The following is a 16,244-nucleotide window of genomic DNA, read 5'->3' on the forward strand; positions in this document are numbered from 1 at the left end:
AAATCTCCACCCTTAACCCACCAGGCGGCCGCGGCCGGGATTTGAGCTCACGACCTTCCGGGTAGGAGGCCGATGTCTTATCCACTAAGCCACTGCACCCGTTCCAGTCTAATTTTGCAAAAAGCAGTCACCACCTTGGGAATGGCGTCTTCGTGGAAGAGCTGACGAGGCAGACAAACATAGAATGCACGAAATAAAAGTCAAATACTGAGATGTCCTGACAGCGACTTCGACGTGCATTTCTTACCATGCTTCTGTGTGTGTGTGTGTGTGGATGCGTGTGTGTGTGTGTGTGTGTGAGTGTTGATGTGTGTTTGTGTGCGTGTGCCAAGAAGATAATGAAAAAGAGAGCAAGGGAGAGAGTATAAGTTGGATGGTACAAAAAAGACCAGAAAAATGTGTGAACATTCATCTCAAGTTTTATTGTTATCTTGTTCTAGTTATTCTCACCTGCAGTCTCTTGTTTCTGTTCATGTTCACAAGACAAACAGTAAACGGCGCACAATCAAAATCAACATTATTTACATGTCTTTATTCAGCGTTCATCTGGGTGACACACAACTAATTACAAAACAGTTCATACACTGTCTCAATTCACAGAGGTTCCGAAAGAAACAAAACAGGATTGTTGTTGCAAAAGTAAACAATTTCAAGATGTTCCTTGGGTAATGGCTGCCAAAAAGTGCATGCAACATTCATTAATTCATCTGATAACCTATCTTAAATAATTATGCTGCCCAATTTTCAATTACGTAAAAAAAACAAACAACATACAACCAGACAGGAAAATCAAGCAGGTAACCAGTTGAACTTTCTGAACTTATGTTTTAATTATCAACAGTTCAATTGTTTTCAATCAAATCAACAAACATACCAACATGGTAAAACATCACATTGTTCACAGCTTTGTAATACATGTTGAAAACAGTAAATTGTTCAGTGAAACACAGAACAGTCAGCGGGTTGGCAAAACGGATCAATGTCTCCGACAGTAATGCAACAATACAGTCCAGGATCATCAGTGAGTCGACCATCGTTTTCTTTTTCACAAGATAAAAGTGAAAATAAACTCTTATCAAACTGTACAGAAACATCTCAACATATGCAAGTGCGATATACGATTCTGTTAGTGTTATAGAATGTAAAAAAACATGCAACTTTTCACAATTAAGAAAAAGGTTTTGCTTTTTCATGTGAACTCCTCCACGCATTAAGACTGAACAGTTTAATGGAGAAAAAACACCTGCAGTTTACCTCAAGAAGTATGCCCTATTTATACCCAAATGAAGCTTTTTCTGTGCACTCTCTCACTCAGACACCTATTTTCTATTTACACACTTATGTCAAAGCTTACAGACCAAGCCACTCTCTCCCTCTCTTCAACACACACACACACACACACACACACACACACACACACACACACACACACACACACACACACACACACAAACTGAACTCAAAATACACGTCTCGTCTGAAACAACCAGCCTTATGATGCAACAAACCAAATCAATTCGTTCTCCCCCAAATAATTATGACAAGTTATATATTTCATAAATCCAGAAGCCGTTCCTTCATTGCAAATACACATTTTTCTCTCATCCCTTTCTTCCCTTTTGCACATAATTCAACTGTTTTCACAAAACGTAATCAGAACATGCACATCTTAACAAAAGTTTGGTGCCTGACCTTTTTCAACCACAGTTCAAATTACACATTTGACTCAAAATTGTCCTGCTGCAGAAGTTGCCAAATGACACATGCAGTGAAAAAGGGAACACCAAGTAAACTGCTGAGTTGCTGCATCAAGTGAGTTATCTCCAAGGAAGAAAAATGTCATCCAACTGGGCAACTAGAATCTCAGGTGAGGCTTGGTCTTCAGCATGTATCTGGAAAGTAAGGAAGAAATAAGGGGTTAACATTGACACAGTTACTGATATAAGGGGTTAACATTGACACAGTGACTGATATTCAACTGAACACACTCCACAAACAGAGAGACACAGGTTGAGTAAGAGTGAAATCTGTCAGCATCTGTATAGGCTTGTCTGTGCAGCAAATGTTATGTTGTCAGGAATGCTCTCAGCTACAATCTGCACGAACGTTAGATAATCTGACATATAGCACAGACTGCTTCCATGCTGAACTAACATGACTGACTGCTTCTTTCAAATACACTGGTACAAGTACCTGTGATCTTCCTCTTCTTCCTCTGTTCTTGTGGGCTGTTACTCCCACATACACGTGTGGGTTTCTACACTTATGGCTGTTTTTCCCCACCATTTAAACAATCACATTCTGATTCTGGGGGATGCATGCCGTTTTTTGGGTGTGTTCCTATAACCCACCCAACTCTGACATGGATGACAGGATTTTTGTTATGCGCAGTTGGTCTTGTGCTTGCGTGTACACATGAAGGGGATAAGGAACTAGCAGGACTGCACATAAGTTGACCTGGGATATTCTGAAGAATCTCCACCCTTATCTCTCCCCAGACGCGACTGGGATTCAAACCATGAACCTTCCACACGAAATGTCACTGACTAGAACGAGTCCTACTACCAGAGGGCAGGGACCAACGACTGGAGTCCCCATTGTTGTTAACACTGCAATACAGTGGAACCCCCCCCCCCCCCCCATTTTAAGACCTTTCTTTTAAAGATTGTCTGTTCATAACCTCTGTAAATTTACCCCCGTTTTAAGACTCCCTCCTTTTTTAAGACCTGATTTGCTCAGATCTGTAGAGGTCTTAAAAGGGGGGTACCACTGTAGTGGTAATTTTGTGATAAAACAGTATTATTTCATTGTTTTGCTTCATACAGTAACTCAACCACTCACTTGTCAAGAATTTCCCAGAATTCCTGCAGGCAGGCGCGATCGAGGTGGCGACGGTTGCGGTCGAGATTGAGAACATGCACGGCCCAGTTCTTGACATTGGTGTCCAACGGCAACTCCTTCCACTTGATGTGGAAACCTCGAACTGAACAGGACAAGTGTGATAGTTATGTGCATTTTGCACACGGCACATGATCTTAATGATTCTGGTTTTTGTGATCATCACAGGCAAATACATTAAAAATAGTTTTAAAAAGACGCAACAAACATATAACAACAACAAAGAATAGACACATAATTTGTTTGTTTTGAGACAAACGGGGACTATGGCCTGATTTATTAATTAGTGGTTTTGAGCAAAACCTTGAAAACAAAGATTTCTTAAAAATCTTTCATGAAACCATCGCCAAATACTTGAAAATCTTATCATTACCAAAAAACCAAAACAAAAAAACCAACACAATGCTAATATAAAAAAATTTTTTTTACAAAACCACTGTCATATAACATAATCACAAAATACTCATACTTCCGCTACAATATGATTGTGTTACAGACACGGAATCTGAGATGAAGCCCACGACCAAGGCACAGCCTGAACCACTTACTTCTGGAGAAGATGTCTGTGGGGTTTCCGCTCCAAGGCCAACCTTTGAACTGCCAGGCGGGTCCCTGTGCAAACACTGCCACCACTCGCTCCCTGCACAGTACACACACGTATAAACACTTGGTGGAAAGTTGTTCAAAATGATTCTGAATGAGCGCTTTTGCTGCTAGCCCTGCTTACCTCCCCTGGCGCGAGCGCGTCAGGACACTGGTGAAAAATCTCTTCTTTGCGATGTGTAAATTAGTACTTTTCTATTTTATTCTGCAGCTTAGGTAACTGCGCATAGTCTTTATTGTTTTTTATATTTGTGGTGTCGAGGTATGTCCGAATCATATGCTACCCATCTTTTACACATGGCGCAGTTACCTAAGCTGCAGAAAGTAAATAGAAAAGTACCAATTTACACATCGCAAAGAAGAGATTTTTCACCCGTGTCCTGTCGCACTCGCGCCAGGGAGGTAAGACGCTTCTCTCCCTTGGGCCAAGGGAGGTTACCAATGCTAGCAGCAAAACCGCTCATTGTATGTGACCTCTAAAAGAGAGGGAGAAAAAAACCAAAGAGCATCAGATAAGAGTGTGAGTGTAGGCATTTAGCAGCCTGCATCTGAAGTACAAATTTATGTCATAATAATCAGTCTGTTTTCTTAACAGATTAAGAAATTGGAATCAGTTCACAAATGAAGTAAATAATGCTCTAACTCTGCCTTAACCAATTGGTAAGAACAGAGAGAGAGAGGGGGGGAGGGGGAGGTGGAGGGTAAGAGAAAGAGAGAGAGAGAGAGAGAGAGAGAGAGAGAGAGAGAGAGAGAGAGAGAGAGAGAGAGAGAGAGAGAGAGAGAGAGAGAGAGAGAGAGAGATAATGGGGTGGGGGTAGAGATGATAAAGGTGAAAGGAAAATAGAATATGTACTCAAACCCCTAAATCCAGTGCAAATGAAACAACACCAAAATAAAAAGACATTACACACACAATAAAAGACCCGACCCTACCCATCTCCTATCCAAAGCTAAACAACAAGAAGGAAGGAAACAACCAACCAACCAACCAACCAGCCAACCAACCAGTCCCCACAGCAGACACGTACCAATCATCAGGTGTAAGCTTGGCAGGATTGTCGATGATTCTGTAGGGGACGGTCAGACCACCGTCCTTGCGTCGCTGGATCAGCACCTCATTGTCTCGACGAGCTCCTTGCGACTTCTTCTCCTCTGTGCTCACAAACCTGAAAATCAAATACACAAATTTTGAAATGTGATGCAGATGAAATATGCATATTTTGAAATGTGATGCAGATGAAACACACAAATTCTGAAATGTGATGCAGATGAAATACACAAATTTTGAAATGTGATGCAGATGAAACACAAATTCTGAAATGTGATGCAGATGAAACCCCCTTATAAGACCTCCAATAATCTGAGAAAATGGGGTCTTAAAATGGGGATACATTTACAGAGGTTATGAAGAGAAATTCTGAGAAAACAAGGTCTTAAAAGGGGGGTGCCACTGTACACACATTTTGAAATGTTTGTTTGTTTGTTTGCTTGTTTGCTTAACGCCCAGCTGACCACGAAGGGCCATATCAGGGCGGTGCTGCTTTGACATATAACGTGCGCCACACACAAGACAGAAGTCGCAGCACAGGCTTCATGTCTCACCCAGTCACATTATTCTGACACCGGACCAACCAGTCCTAGCACTAACCCCATAATGTCAGACGCCAGGCGGAGCAGCCACTAGATTGCCAATTTTAAAGTCTTAGGTGTGACCCGGCCGGGGTTCGAACCCACGACCTCCCGATCACGGGGCGGACGCCTTACCACTAGGCCAACCGTGCCGGTATTTTGAAATGTGATGCAGATGAAATATGCATATTTTGAAATGTGATGCAGATGAAACCCACAAATTCTGAAATGTGATGCAGATGAAACACACACATTCTGAAATGTGATGCAAATGAAACCCACAAATTCTGAAATGTGATGCAGATGAAACAAACACATTCTGAAATGTTATGCTGATGAAATACACACATTCTGAAATGTGATGCTGTGATGCAGGTCAGCAGAACGTTGCACACTGGTTAAGCTCACCAAAACCGTAACAAAGTAGCTGAGTTGTTAAAACTCCCAGTCCCAAGTCCTGCTTGTAACACACCTCAAAAAAGTGTTAGCCGTATGATCTAAATTAGCCCGATGTACAAACATACAAACACACACTAGTAGTACTGGGATAAAATTTGGCACCTGGTGTAATCAAAAAACTGAAACGTCTTTAAAATTGGCAAAACCTTTTCACCAGCCCACTTGTTTTCACCATAGGAGGAAAGGGAGGCCAACAATTATTTAAAAATTCTGAATATTACAGACCTGTGCACACTCAAAACGCTCATCAGTAGTAAACAAACCAAATTTCAGTAGTTTTTAAAATGTTTCAGTAGTAAGCTGTAACGACAGTTCAAGACATAATTCTGCTCACAAAGCACACAAACTGAAACACTATGACGCAGTAGAATGGGAATGACTATTTATTAACAAGCCAAGGTGAAACATCAACACTGTTGTCTTCTTTGGTGTCTCCTCTTCACTATCTGAATCTCGCACTCTTTTTTTCTTTTCCATGTTTCACTTCAATCACAAGTTGCCACGCAGACGCTGGACGAACTAAGTCTAAGAACAAAGACTCAATGCTGAGAACACGCGCGCTTCCGGTAAATCGGAAAACGTCTTTTCAGCGCAACGGCCAACTAATTGGTAAAACATCTTAAAACAGAAAAAAGTCCAAATTTATTTGTTTGAGTAAAACATCGGAATTTCGGAATTTTAATTAAAAGTCCGTAGCACCGTATTCTACATATAAAAATCGGAGAAATTACGGAGAAACCGTACATGTGCACAGGTCTGATATTATCCAAAGTTTTTTTGGTGTTTTTTTAAAAGGGGGGTTCCACTGTATAGGAGGAAACACTCACTTGAGATCCTGTAGGACATCCTTACAGTTCAGCATGGTGATGAGAGATGTGGAAGCTGCCGGGATGATGATGATTGGCGTCCGCGAACCTGGGGATATCCAAAAAGCAGGTTGAAAATTACACAACAACAATTACTTTTTACATCAGAACAACATTCTCTTTCTCTCTAATCCCACATGGACACATAACTGAAAACTCACATTCGCTTTTTGTTCCGCAAACTGATCTCGAAAACGAAGCTTGCCACATGCTCACCTGACACCATGTATACACTGTTCAACACTCAAAGTTATAGCAAACTCTACAGAAACCAATATTCAAAATTAGATTTTTTTTTTAAAGCGATTCAGAAAGAAGAATAACAAAACAGGTTTCCCCGTCTCTCATGCCCTTAATGGCTTTGCCGTGAGGGTGTAAAACTCTCTCAATACAGAAACAAAGACAATACTTGTACAATCATTGTTTCCTCAAGATTTCCCTCTTGTCAAGACATTTCAACAGCAGATCTGACAACTCTCATGAACCTGCAAAAGGCATTATCCTTTAACACCAAATGCATTCTTTTCCTAATTCAGCAAAATAGCTGTCTTTGTAACTTTACCATTACAATTACATTCAATGTTTTGTTTTGTCAATAATTTAACGTTCCAGTAACCTATATTTTTAGTTTTTTTTATTCTGAATTTCTTTTTGATTTTGAATTTTGGAACATTAGCAGTCAATCTGTTTTTGGATTTGTGTATTTTTACCTTTCTTCTGGTTGGGTGGCGGCCGTGCCTGTGAGATGGGGCGAGAGACTTGTGTTGGTGCTGGACTGTGGCTGTGGGCTGTTGGTTGTGAACTCTCCTTCTTCCGTGCTGCGGCTCCCTCCGTCACGGACTTGAGCGTCATGCCGTGGTAAGTTCCCATGGTGTCGATCTTGAAACCCTCCGTTTCTGTAAAAATAAACAGTTATTGTTACTCCTTTTAACCTTGGTAAGTGCCCATGGTGTCGATCTTGAAACCCTCCGCTTCTGTAGAAATAAACAGTTATTGTTATGCTTTTTAACATTGGTATATTCCCATGATGTTGATCTTGAAATCCTCAGTTTTTGTAGAAATAAACAGTTACTGTTACTCCTTTTAACCTTGGTCAATTCCCATGCTATGGTGACGATCTTGAAACCATAAGCTTCTACAAAAGCATTCAATCATAGTTCACTTTGGTCAAAATTAACCTCAACATTGCCCTCAGTCCAAACACACTCCAGGGAGAGAACTCTGTAAATTTCACATCAACTCTGCAGGAGGGGACAGATTTATTACTCACATGGTAACATATTAATTCGACATATTAATTTAATCAATTCGACATTTTAAAAATTTAACACAACTTTAGCTTTAAAGAACAAACAGGTAGATTACAGGAACTGATTTCTCAACATAACAACATAGCTCTGGCCTAAAGAACAAAATCAGTGCCAGTAATTTGACAGTGCAATGTATGGCTGTATTTTGTAACTCACCCTGATTGCTTCTGAAACGTTCCTGATCGTATCTGTTGTACCCCACCACCGGCTGGGGTCGAGGAGCAACCTACAAACAAATGCAATAGTAAAACCTTGACCCACAGATATAAACAAACATGAAAAAAAACTGGAAAAAAAACACAGAACCCCTACCCCACCAGCCCCCCCCAAAAAGAATAAAAATGTGTCCCATAACAACCGCACCTTGCAGTTACAAAGTCACCAAATAATACTGCACAAAGACCCAGGTATGCAGACCTATGTTCCTGGTTCCGGCCAACCTTATGTTTTAAGACCTCAAACACATGTTTTTATGCCTCAAAAACTCTCAGAAATGTTGGACTTGAACAAGTTGAAGGGGAAGAAGGTACATTTATTGAGATTGTAAAGAGAATGTCTGAGACAGTTAGGTCTCAAAGAAGGGGGGGGGGGAGTTTTGAAACAGAGGATCATCAACCAGATGTTTCACTGCAAGAAAGGCAAAAGGAGAATATGTTTACAACCAGAAATCTATCCAGGCGTTTGCAAGGGACAATTTTATCCTTCCATTTGGATGCATACCAATAATCTACAATTTGTTAGTAGGTGCTTCCCGCACAAATGAGAATTTTTTGCTGAAATAACTTGACAGATCGCCTGTTAGAAAATCAACTCTGCAAAGAAAGCAGAAACAGTGGAACCCCCCCTTTAAAATCCCCCAATTTAATACTTTCTCCGATTTAAGACCTCGCCTTTTTCAGACTTTCTGTTCATAAGCTCTGTAAATCTACCTCCATTTCAAGACTCCCACCTTTTAACCCCTTCACTGCCCAGCACGTACTAGATACGTGGTCATGTTTGGTTTGTCATACGCCCATACACGTACTAGGTATGTGGCATTTACATCAGCACTTTTCAGGACATTTGTGAAAACTAAATGGGAGGTAACCACTGTCCAACTTCTTGTAGGGGTTTAAACACAGTTCTTTCCCATTGACTGTTCAGATAAGTTAGTACCACGTGGTAAAAACATTTTTAGAAGTTTTTTCCGATCTATAACATTCAAAATGGCGGCCGAAAGTCGGACATCAACTCGTAGACCTGTTTTCAAATGATACAGTGTTCTGGAAGCTCTACAAGAAGTGATTTATGAATTACCACACAGAAGAATACTGTTATGGGCTTTAATGTGAGTATCTGATGTTTGACACCAGTTTTAGCTGTGTTTTCTGCGGTTTTACGTGTTACAGTGTGTGTGTGAAAGTTTGGAAAATGTCATTTTTGACAAAAATGGTCATTATATCGATTTTTACTATAACAATCACAAACAAAGTCCAATGATCATGTTATCAGATAATAGCCAAGGGTGTAAGCAAACCACATGCCAAAGATCTAAGAGATATCTCAATAAATGATTTAGCAGTGAACAGATTAGGGCCTAGCATTGCAAAAAGTGAGTTCAGCTTACAAAGGCGGGGGTCTGGGGGCCGCAGGAGGCCCCAAGTGGGGTCCAGAGGCAAAGCCCCGAATTTAAAGATTTTTTGAAGATTTTTAACCTAAAATGACCCCCCCCGAGACATTATTTCAAGTCTAGAGCCACAAAACACCGGCACAAAGCATGCTCGCGCGATGAGGCCAGAGAAAGTGCGTGCTCAAGCAAACTGTCAAACCGATTGAGAATTGAACCGAACGGCACACAAAACAAAAGCTGGGACTGTTTGGGTTTACCGTTTGGGAATAACAGATTTTTGCATTTCGGCGTACACCAAATCGAGTTCCGCGTACTGGAGATGTTATTTCGGCGTAAAGTACGCCGAACGGCTTACAATACTAGGCCCTGACAGATTAGTGAACCTACCGAAGAAAGCGAAATTTGCCCTGGCGCACAGCAATACCAAAATGCTGTTATACTGTGGCAGTGAAGGGGTTAAGACCTGATTTCACCCCGATTTTTGAAGGTTTTAAAAGAGGGGTTCCACTGCAGTCTGTACATTTGGGGTATGATTGTGCCCAAGTGAACGGGTGATCTTATCCCACGATCAAGCCTGGACCCATTTGTGGCGGTGAACATGATCCGTTTCACAAGTAGGACTGTGCCTTTAATATGCCCTTACAGTTTGCTGTTGTCATACCTGTGGTGTGGAAGGTGCAGGGTTGGAGGTGCTGGAGGATGAGTGGTGGTGAGACGGGCGGTGTGTCCCCTCCTCCCTGGCCTTGATGGACCCAAGGATGCTGAAGATGTTCTTGGCAAAGTCCTGCAAGCATTGACCAGTCACCAACAATGTACTTCTCACCACACCTTCAGTCTTTTAACACTTGCTATATTTACATCCATGTTCTAGCAAAACTTCCTAGTCTCTGAACATACTGCAGTAAAACGTCTTTGTCCATGATGTAAACTGCTTTTCTTATTCTCGCCCACAATAGAGTTCTGACCACCAGTAAATTCTTTTGCGAGCAAAACTCAAATGTTTCTCTTTCAAAGTGTCAACAGGGCTAAAAAGTTGGCAGTCAGTGACACTGGACAGCTTGCACTCATCTATATATATATACGACTTGTGTCTGTCTGTGTGTCTGTGTGTCTGTGTGTGAGTTCGCGATGCACGGCCAAAGTTATCGATGGATCTGCTTCAAATTTGGTGGGCATATTCAGGTAGACCCGGGACAGGACACAACCTGGTCTATATTTCAACACGTGCTCTCAGCGCGCAGCGCTGAACCGATTTTGGTTTCACCTCAGCTACCCGGGCCCCCATACCGACAAACCAAAGCCGCTACACCACATCACAACGCCAAAGTTCTCGGTGGATCTTTTTCAAATTTGGACACCGTATTCAGCTACACCCCGGACACAATATCATCGATGAGATATTTCAACACGTGCTCTCAGCGCGCAGCGCTGAACCGATTTTGGTTTTTGTGTTCATTTCACCATTATAAGTAACTCTTCCTTATCTTCTCCAGGTTTTCAGCGTTTACCTCCCTTCCTTCATATGGTGCACTATAGTATGAGTGGGGCATCTTCGGATATTCCCGGCATTCTGTTACTATTTTTAGAAGGTCACCGCAGTGTCCAGAACGTAAATTGGACCCGTAAATTATCCTCACTGTAAAAGTGCAAAGGTCGAATCAATTTATAGCCACGCGAAAAATACACTGTCATCTATCCCTCTATATATACGGCTTCTCTGTGTTTGTGTGTGTGTGTGTGTGTGTGTCTCTCTATGTGGGCAACACCTGTGGATTGTTCAGTTCTGTTTGTGATGTGGTCTGGCGGCTTTTGTGTATTAGTATGTACTGGCCTTCCTTTAAGAAGCCATAACAGATCAAAAGGGCTTAGAGATAAGCTCTAAATTGCTCAATCCTGTTTGAGTGGAGTTCGCCTCCAAAGGTGATTAACACGGTTACATTCGTCGTCAAGGATGGGACTCGATATGGTCAGGAATGGCATTATGGCCACTGAATCATTTTCGTGCTGTTCCCATTCCACGAATCTGGGAGGGACCTAAGCTTGGCGGGTCCATTGTTCGTACCCGGCAAAGCCGGCGTACGGCTCTAAGTATTTCATCCCGGCGAAGCCGGCTACCCGGCGAAACGGGTATTCCTCTAGTATAATTATAAATAGCTTACAGTCAAATTCATAAATAGCCAACAAAACCCTGATCAGAGAAATGATAGCTCATACTCAAAGATGACCTGGGACGGTATGACGCAGTTAAGTTTAAAGACTTTAGTCTGGGATAAACCTGCATAAGAGTGCCGACTGATTCCTGACCTTGACATCAAATCAATCTGATCAAACATGCCATATCCTGCAGACACTCTCTCACGCCCTCACTCCTACAAGCATCAAATGATCTTCCTTGGGTGGTGGTTTACAAGCAAGTACCAAACTGGGTGGAGCTCAAGCTTGGTTGAAATATCAAATCTCAATTTCATAACCAATCCCACCCAGCGCTCGAGTCTCGCCCAGGTGGGCCCTTTCTCCTGCTCACAACCCCTGGTTACTTTTAACAGCTCACACTCGCGCTACAAAAGTCACCAGAAGAAAGCCACCGAAAGCCTCAAACCTTTCCCAAGCTCTGCAGAATGGTGGTGCGTGTTCGCCAGTGACGTTCCCTGCTGACGATGTCACGAGTGACGTCCACCTCGGCATCCACAAAGCTTCGCTGCTCCAGCGCCCCCGCCTGGATGTCGTCGTCTCCCTTGATCTTGGTTCGCTTGATGGCCAGACGCTTGGCTTTGATGGCTGCGATCTTCTCCAGGGGCATCACTTCTGCCATGGAAGACGTTCTGAGGAAAAAAGGAATAATTCATGCAGTTCCATTCCAAAGCTTGCTGATTATTGCAGAATCGTAAGATGGAAAGATATGAACATGAACAAGGACAATGTGAGAGAGAGATAACTTGGACTTAAAAACTGTATTACATAAGGATGATAGCATTAGGTCCATGAGACCCTCGTTTCTCAGATGTTATGTTCATAACCTCTGTAAATGTACCTCCATTGTAAGTTTCCCTCCCTTTTAAGACCCCATTTTCTCAGATTTGTGAAGGTGGTAAAAGGGGGGGTTCCACTGTACTTTCATTCTCATGCCTCCTTACCAGAGGTCCCTTCGTGTACACTACATTGGGGTGTGCACGTTAAAGATCCCACGATTGACAAAAGGGTCTTTCCTGGCAAAATTGTATAGGCATAGATAAAAATGTCCACCAAAATACCCGTGTGACTTGGAATAATAGGCCGTGAAAAGTAGGATATGTGCCGAAATGGCTGCGATCTGCTGGCCGATGTGAATGCGTGATGTATTGTGTAAAAAAAAATTCCATCTCACACGGCATAAATAAATCGCATAAAAAATAAATAAAAATAAAATAAATAAATAAATCCCTGCGCTTAGAACTGTACCCACGGAATACGCGCGATATAAGCCTCATATTGATTGATCGATTGATTACCCAAGCTGGGGCAACATGGATGTTTCTCTGCCTCCATCGATTTTGTTGATCCAGTTTTCCCTGGCCTTCCGGACTTGTGCTTCCTGCAATAAACAAAGGCTATGTTGATTTCTGGTGCAGACACTGAGTACTCTTTAAAACCTTCGAGACAAATATCTGTGTTTAGATAAAATAAAAGTTTTCTCTGGTGTTTTTTTCCAATGACTGTTCAGACACTGTAGTATCCCATAATTTTCCTTCCCTACAACTTTTCTTTTTGCAGAGAATAATAAACAACAAATTTTGACATATTAGGTTACTCAAATCTTCTCAGGTGAAAAGAAAACTTGAAAGATGCAACAGACACAAAACAAACATGACAAGACAAATGTAAGGCTCCAGCAATGATCTGTTCATCTGTACATTTATTTATCTGTCAATGTGTGTGTGTGTGTTTTCTATTGTACATTGACAAGAGCTCTGGCAAGAAGGGGCAATTAATAATAATGAGTGTTCATTATCATTTTCATTAAAAAAAAACATGCTTGGAGCCACATAAAAAGTTCAAAATAAAACTTGTGCTTGTCATGGACATACCTCAAGACGTAATCGTTTCTGTGTCCCTTCGGGCCCTCCTGGGTCATCTGCCGTTCGCTTGACTGCACAAATAAAAGTCTCGATTCACAATCTGTTCCTTTCATCATACACAGAAATTGGAATCAAACGATCAACACAAACATAACTTAATGAATGTTCTGATTAAACCGTAAGTCACAATTAGCTACGGCTAATAATAAAAAAGGCTGCAATAATAAACATGTATCTGTAGTGGTGTATGGGATGCCTGAAAATGCTTTAACTGTAACTGTCTTTTGGACCTGTGCAAATAAAATAAGGCGATCATTACTCTCAGTTGCTTCAGACCTTTGTTTCCACCCAACACACTACTTGCCGCAACTCTCATAAAATCTCAGGAATTACGTCTTTGAGACAAAGCAACATGCACACTTGCACTGAGACACAGAACTACTTATTTGGGGAAATAATCAACACACTTTACTGCATATTGATCTGGCTCCTTACCCTGTGTAGGTCTCTGAGATATTTCCAGCGGAGCACTTTTGTCAATGCTGGCTGACGTTGTTGTTTCTCCATTGAGGTAAGCAAGCAGATCCTTTCTGTCTGGACGACGAACCACGTTTATGTTCGCCGCCTACAAAACCAGGAAGAATTTCATTATCAAATGATGCATGGCAGACAGATACCCTGTCATTTTGGGAAGTTCGAATGATGTTCATGAAATGAAGCAGATCGGGGAGAGTGGGTGGGAGGGGGGGGGGGGGGGGTGTGAGGGTGTTCTTTGACTACTAATGATCGTACTATTAGTTGAGAAAGAATCTTTACACAGCTCATGAACTGATGTAGTAGTACTTCACACATGTGTAATTTAGTCACTGTCAGTGTCATGACGTTTCATGGTTTTTATACATTTAGTCAAACAAAAAATCCTGCACTTCTTGCTAATTTTATTCAGCTGGTTTAATGTTCCTTTGCCATTCCACTCTTTCGGGGGATGGTGGTGTGATAGTCATACCCAAACAGCAACAACGAAACACTTGAATGATAATAATATCTCTAAAACAGAAGAAAAACCCCACATTTCTTCGATGATATATATATATAATATATATTGATAACATTTATAAATAAAAAGTCTGTCTATTGATTTTCTGCAAAGTTAAGGTATTTTTGCCATCGGATACTTACCACAGCCTCTCGCACATAGAGAGGATGCTGTAAGGTGACATGTTTCAGCAGAAACAAAATGGAATCCAGTGTGTAATACTCTTTGGCAATGTCATCTTTTCCAGTTCTGAAAAAAGAAAAAAGAAAAATAGTCAATGCTGTACGTGTAAATCACTAAATGTAGTGTAACTGTAACACTGACCAACAGTAACAGAAATGGATTCTTCATTATCATTTTGACAAAATCAAGAAACATGCAGGTCAAAGAATGTTTGCCTACAGGCCTAAAAGTAAAACTGAAAGTGATGTAACTACCAAGGACAATAACAGTACTAAGCACAGTTCACACACAGGTGAGATACACATATATAGAGACAAACAAGTTGTTCGAGTGACTGTGGGTGTGAGACAGAATGTCACTGTCACTGTCACACACAACAGAGAGTCGGTAGACACGACTTAACTCTGTGGAAGTGACAACATACTGAAGGAGGAGTGACCCATTTAGATTCACTCAGTGGGGCAGTAAGCCTCACATGGGGCTTATTTAGAGTTTATTGCCCTTCACACACAAACAATGAAACATACTTCTCTACAGTGACTCAGTCACCATGCAATACTAGTTGATTACTGCCTTAAACTACGAATGACATAATGTTATTGTTATAACTTGTATAGTTAACCTTAAAGAAATTAAGTTTGTTTTATTGAGTGCCACTAAGTTGACTAACTCAGTAACTGAGGTTAATATCAGGTTTAACAGGATCAAAATAATTACAAATGACCTTTCTGTGCAACTGGCAGTGTTACTGTTAGCAACGGAACAATTAAGCTGCACTTGCAGCTCCCCGTGATGTTGTTCAAAATCAATGCAGGCTTACACGCATTTGTGTGTATTACACATTACAATACATACATGTACCTAGGTAAGATAGACCCAAACTATGGCTGCTAATTATGAATTTAAATCTAATCATCAAGCTGAGATGACATATGACATATACTGGTCAACTTTGCATGTGCTTCTGAAAATAGTGAAAGTGCCAGCTAAGAGTTGGTTCTCTCCTCAAAAGCATCAAATTCATCAAAACGTACGTATCGTCGTATGTCAAGTTTGTCATCAACATGCAGTGCTAGAACTCAATGCTACAAGTACAACACAAATCAAGAGTGATATTCTTACCCCCAAATAACGTAGTTCGTCTTTGCATTCTTAGGCCAAGCAAACTCTCCAAAAATGATCTGGTCATCTTTCTCTACTATCTCTTTTTTGTTGATATTGTACTGTCGCAAAATGCTTAGCACATCCGCCATGATTGCAACTTCTGTACGTCAACTTCCGCTTTTGGTTAGAGGATATCAATGTTTAACCAATCAGACTTGGCAAAAGGAACATTTTATTTAGGTTGATAAAAGGACTTGGGGATGGAACTGAGTTGGGAAGACATATTTACCGTGAAACGGTAGAACTTTATTAAAACTGAAATGGAGGAACACTCTTGTAATTTTCACTCCACCCCGTGCTCGTCAAATGTAAAGAATGCGTAACAGATGCAATGTATCATGATACAATTAAGAATCAGAAAGCGGGGTTACATTTGTAAGACATTCGGTCAGAGACTGTAGAGTACACTCTACGGGAATGGCGCTGGACAGT

At 41.2% G+C, this 16,244-nt stretch overlaps 1 protein-coding gene across 1 annotated transcript; it reads right to left on the reverse strand.

The window, feature by feature from the left end:
- Positions 1 to 516: 516 nt before the first annotated feature.
- LOC138948678 (parafibromin-like) lies at positions 517 to 15,925 on the reverse strand. The gene is made up of 14 exons (XM_070320268.1): positions 15,771 to 15,925; positions 14,609 to 14,714; positions 13,925 to 14,054; positions 13,439 to 13,500; positions 12,863 to 12,945; positions 11,974 to 12,196; positions 10,036 to 10,158; positions 7,922 to 7,991; positions 7,166 to 7,351; positions 6,417 to 6,504; positions 4,530 to 4,667; positions 3,447 to 3,538; positions 2,842 to 2,983; positions 517 to 1,892 (listed from the first exon to the last, which is right to left on the reverse strand). The coding sequence occupies exons 1-14, from the start codon at positions 15,899 to 15,901 to the stop codon at positions 1,856 to 1,858; spliced, it is 1,611 nt and encodes a 536-aa protein (XP_070176369.1). The 5' UTR covers positions 15,902 to 15,925; the 3' UTR covers positions 517 to 1,855.
- Between the last annotated feature and the right edge of the window lie 319 nt (positions 15,926 to 16,244).

Source organism: Littorina saxatilis, linkage group LG15 (genome assembly GCF_037325665.1).
Source record: "Littorina saxatilis isolate snail1 linkage group LG15, US_GU_Lsax_2.0, whole genome shotgun sequence".
NCBI lineage: Eukaryota > Metazoa > Mollusca > Gastropoda > Littorinimorpha > Littorinidae > Littorina > Littorina saxatilis.

What these genes read in the sequence shown, in the direction of transcription:
- LOC138948678 (XM_070320268.1), bottom strand. Translation starts at nt 15,901, where the DNA reads ATGGCGGATGTGCTAAGCATTTTGCGACAGTACAATATCAACAAAAAA. An exon ending in GATGTCCTACAGGATCTCAA is followed by an intron (nt 4,668 to 6,416) that starts GTGAGTGTTTCC and finishes TTTGATTTTCAG; the next exon opens with GTTTGTGAGCACAGAGGAGA. An exon ending in TTCTGGGAAATTCTTGACAA is followed by an intron (nt 1,893 to 2,841) that starts GTGAGTGGTTGA and finishes CTTACTTTCCAG; the next exon opens with ATACATGCTGAAGACCAAGC.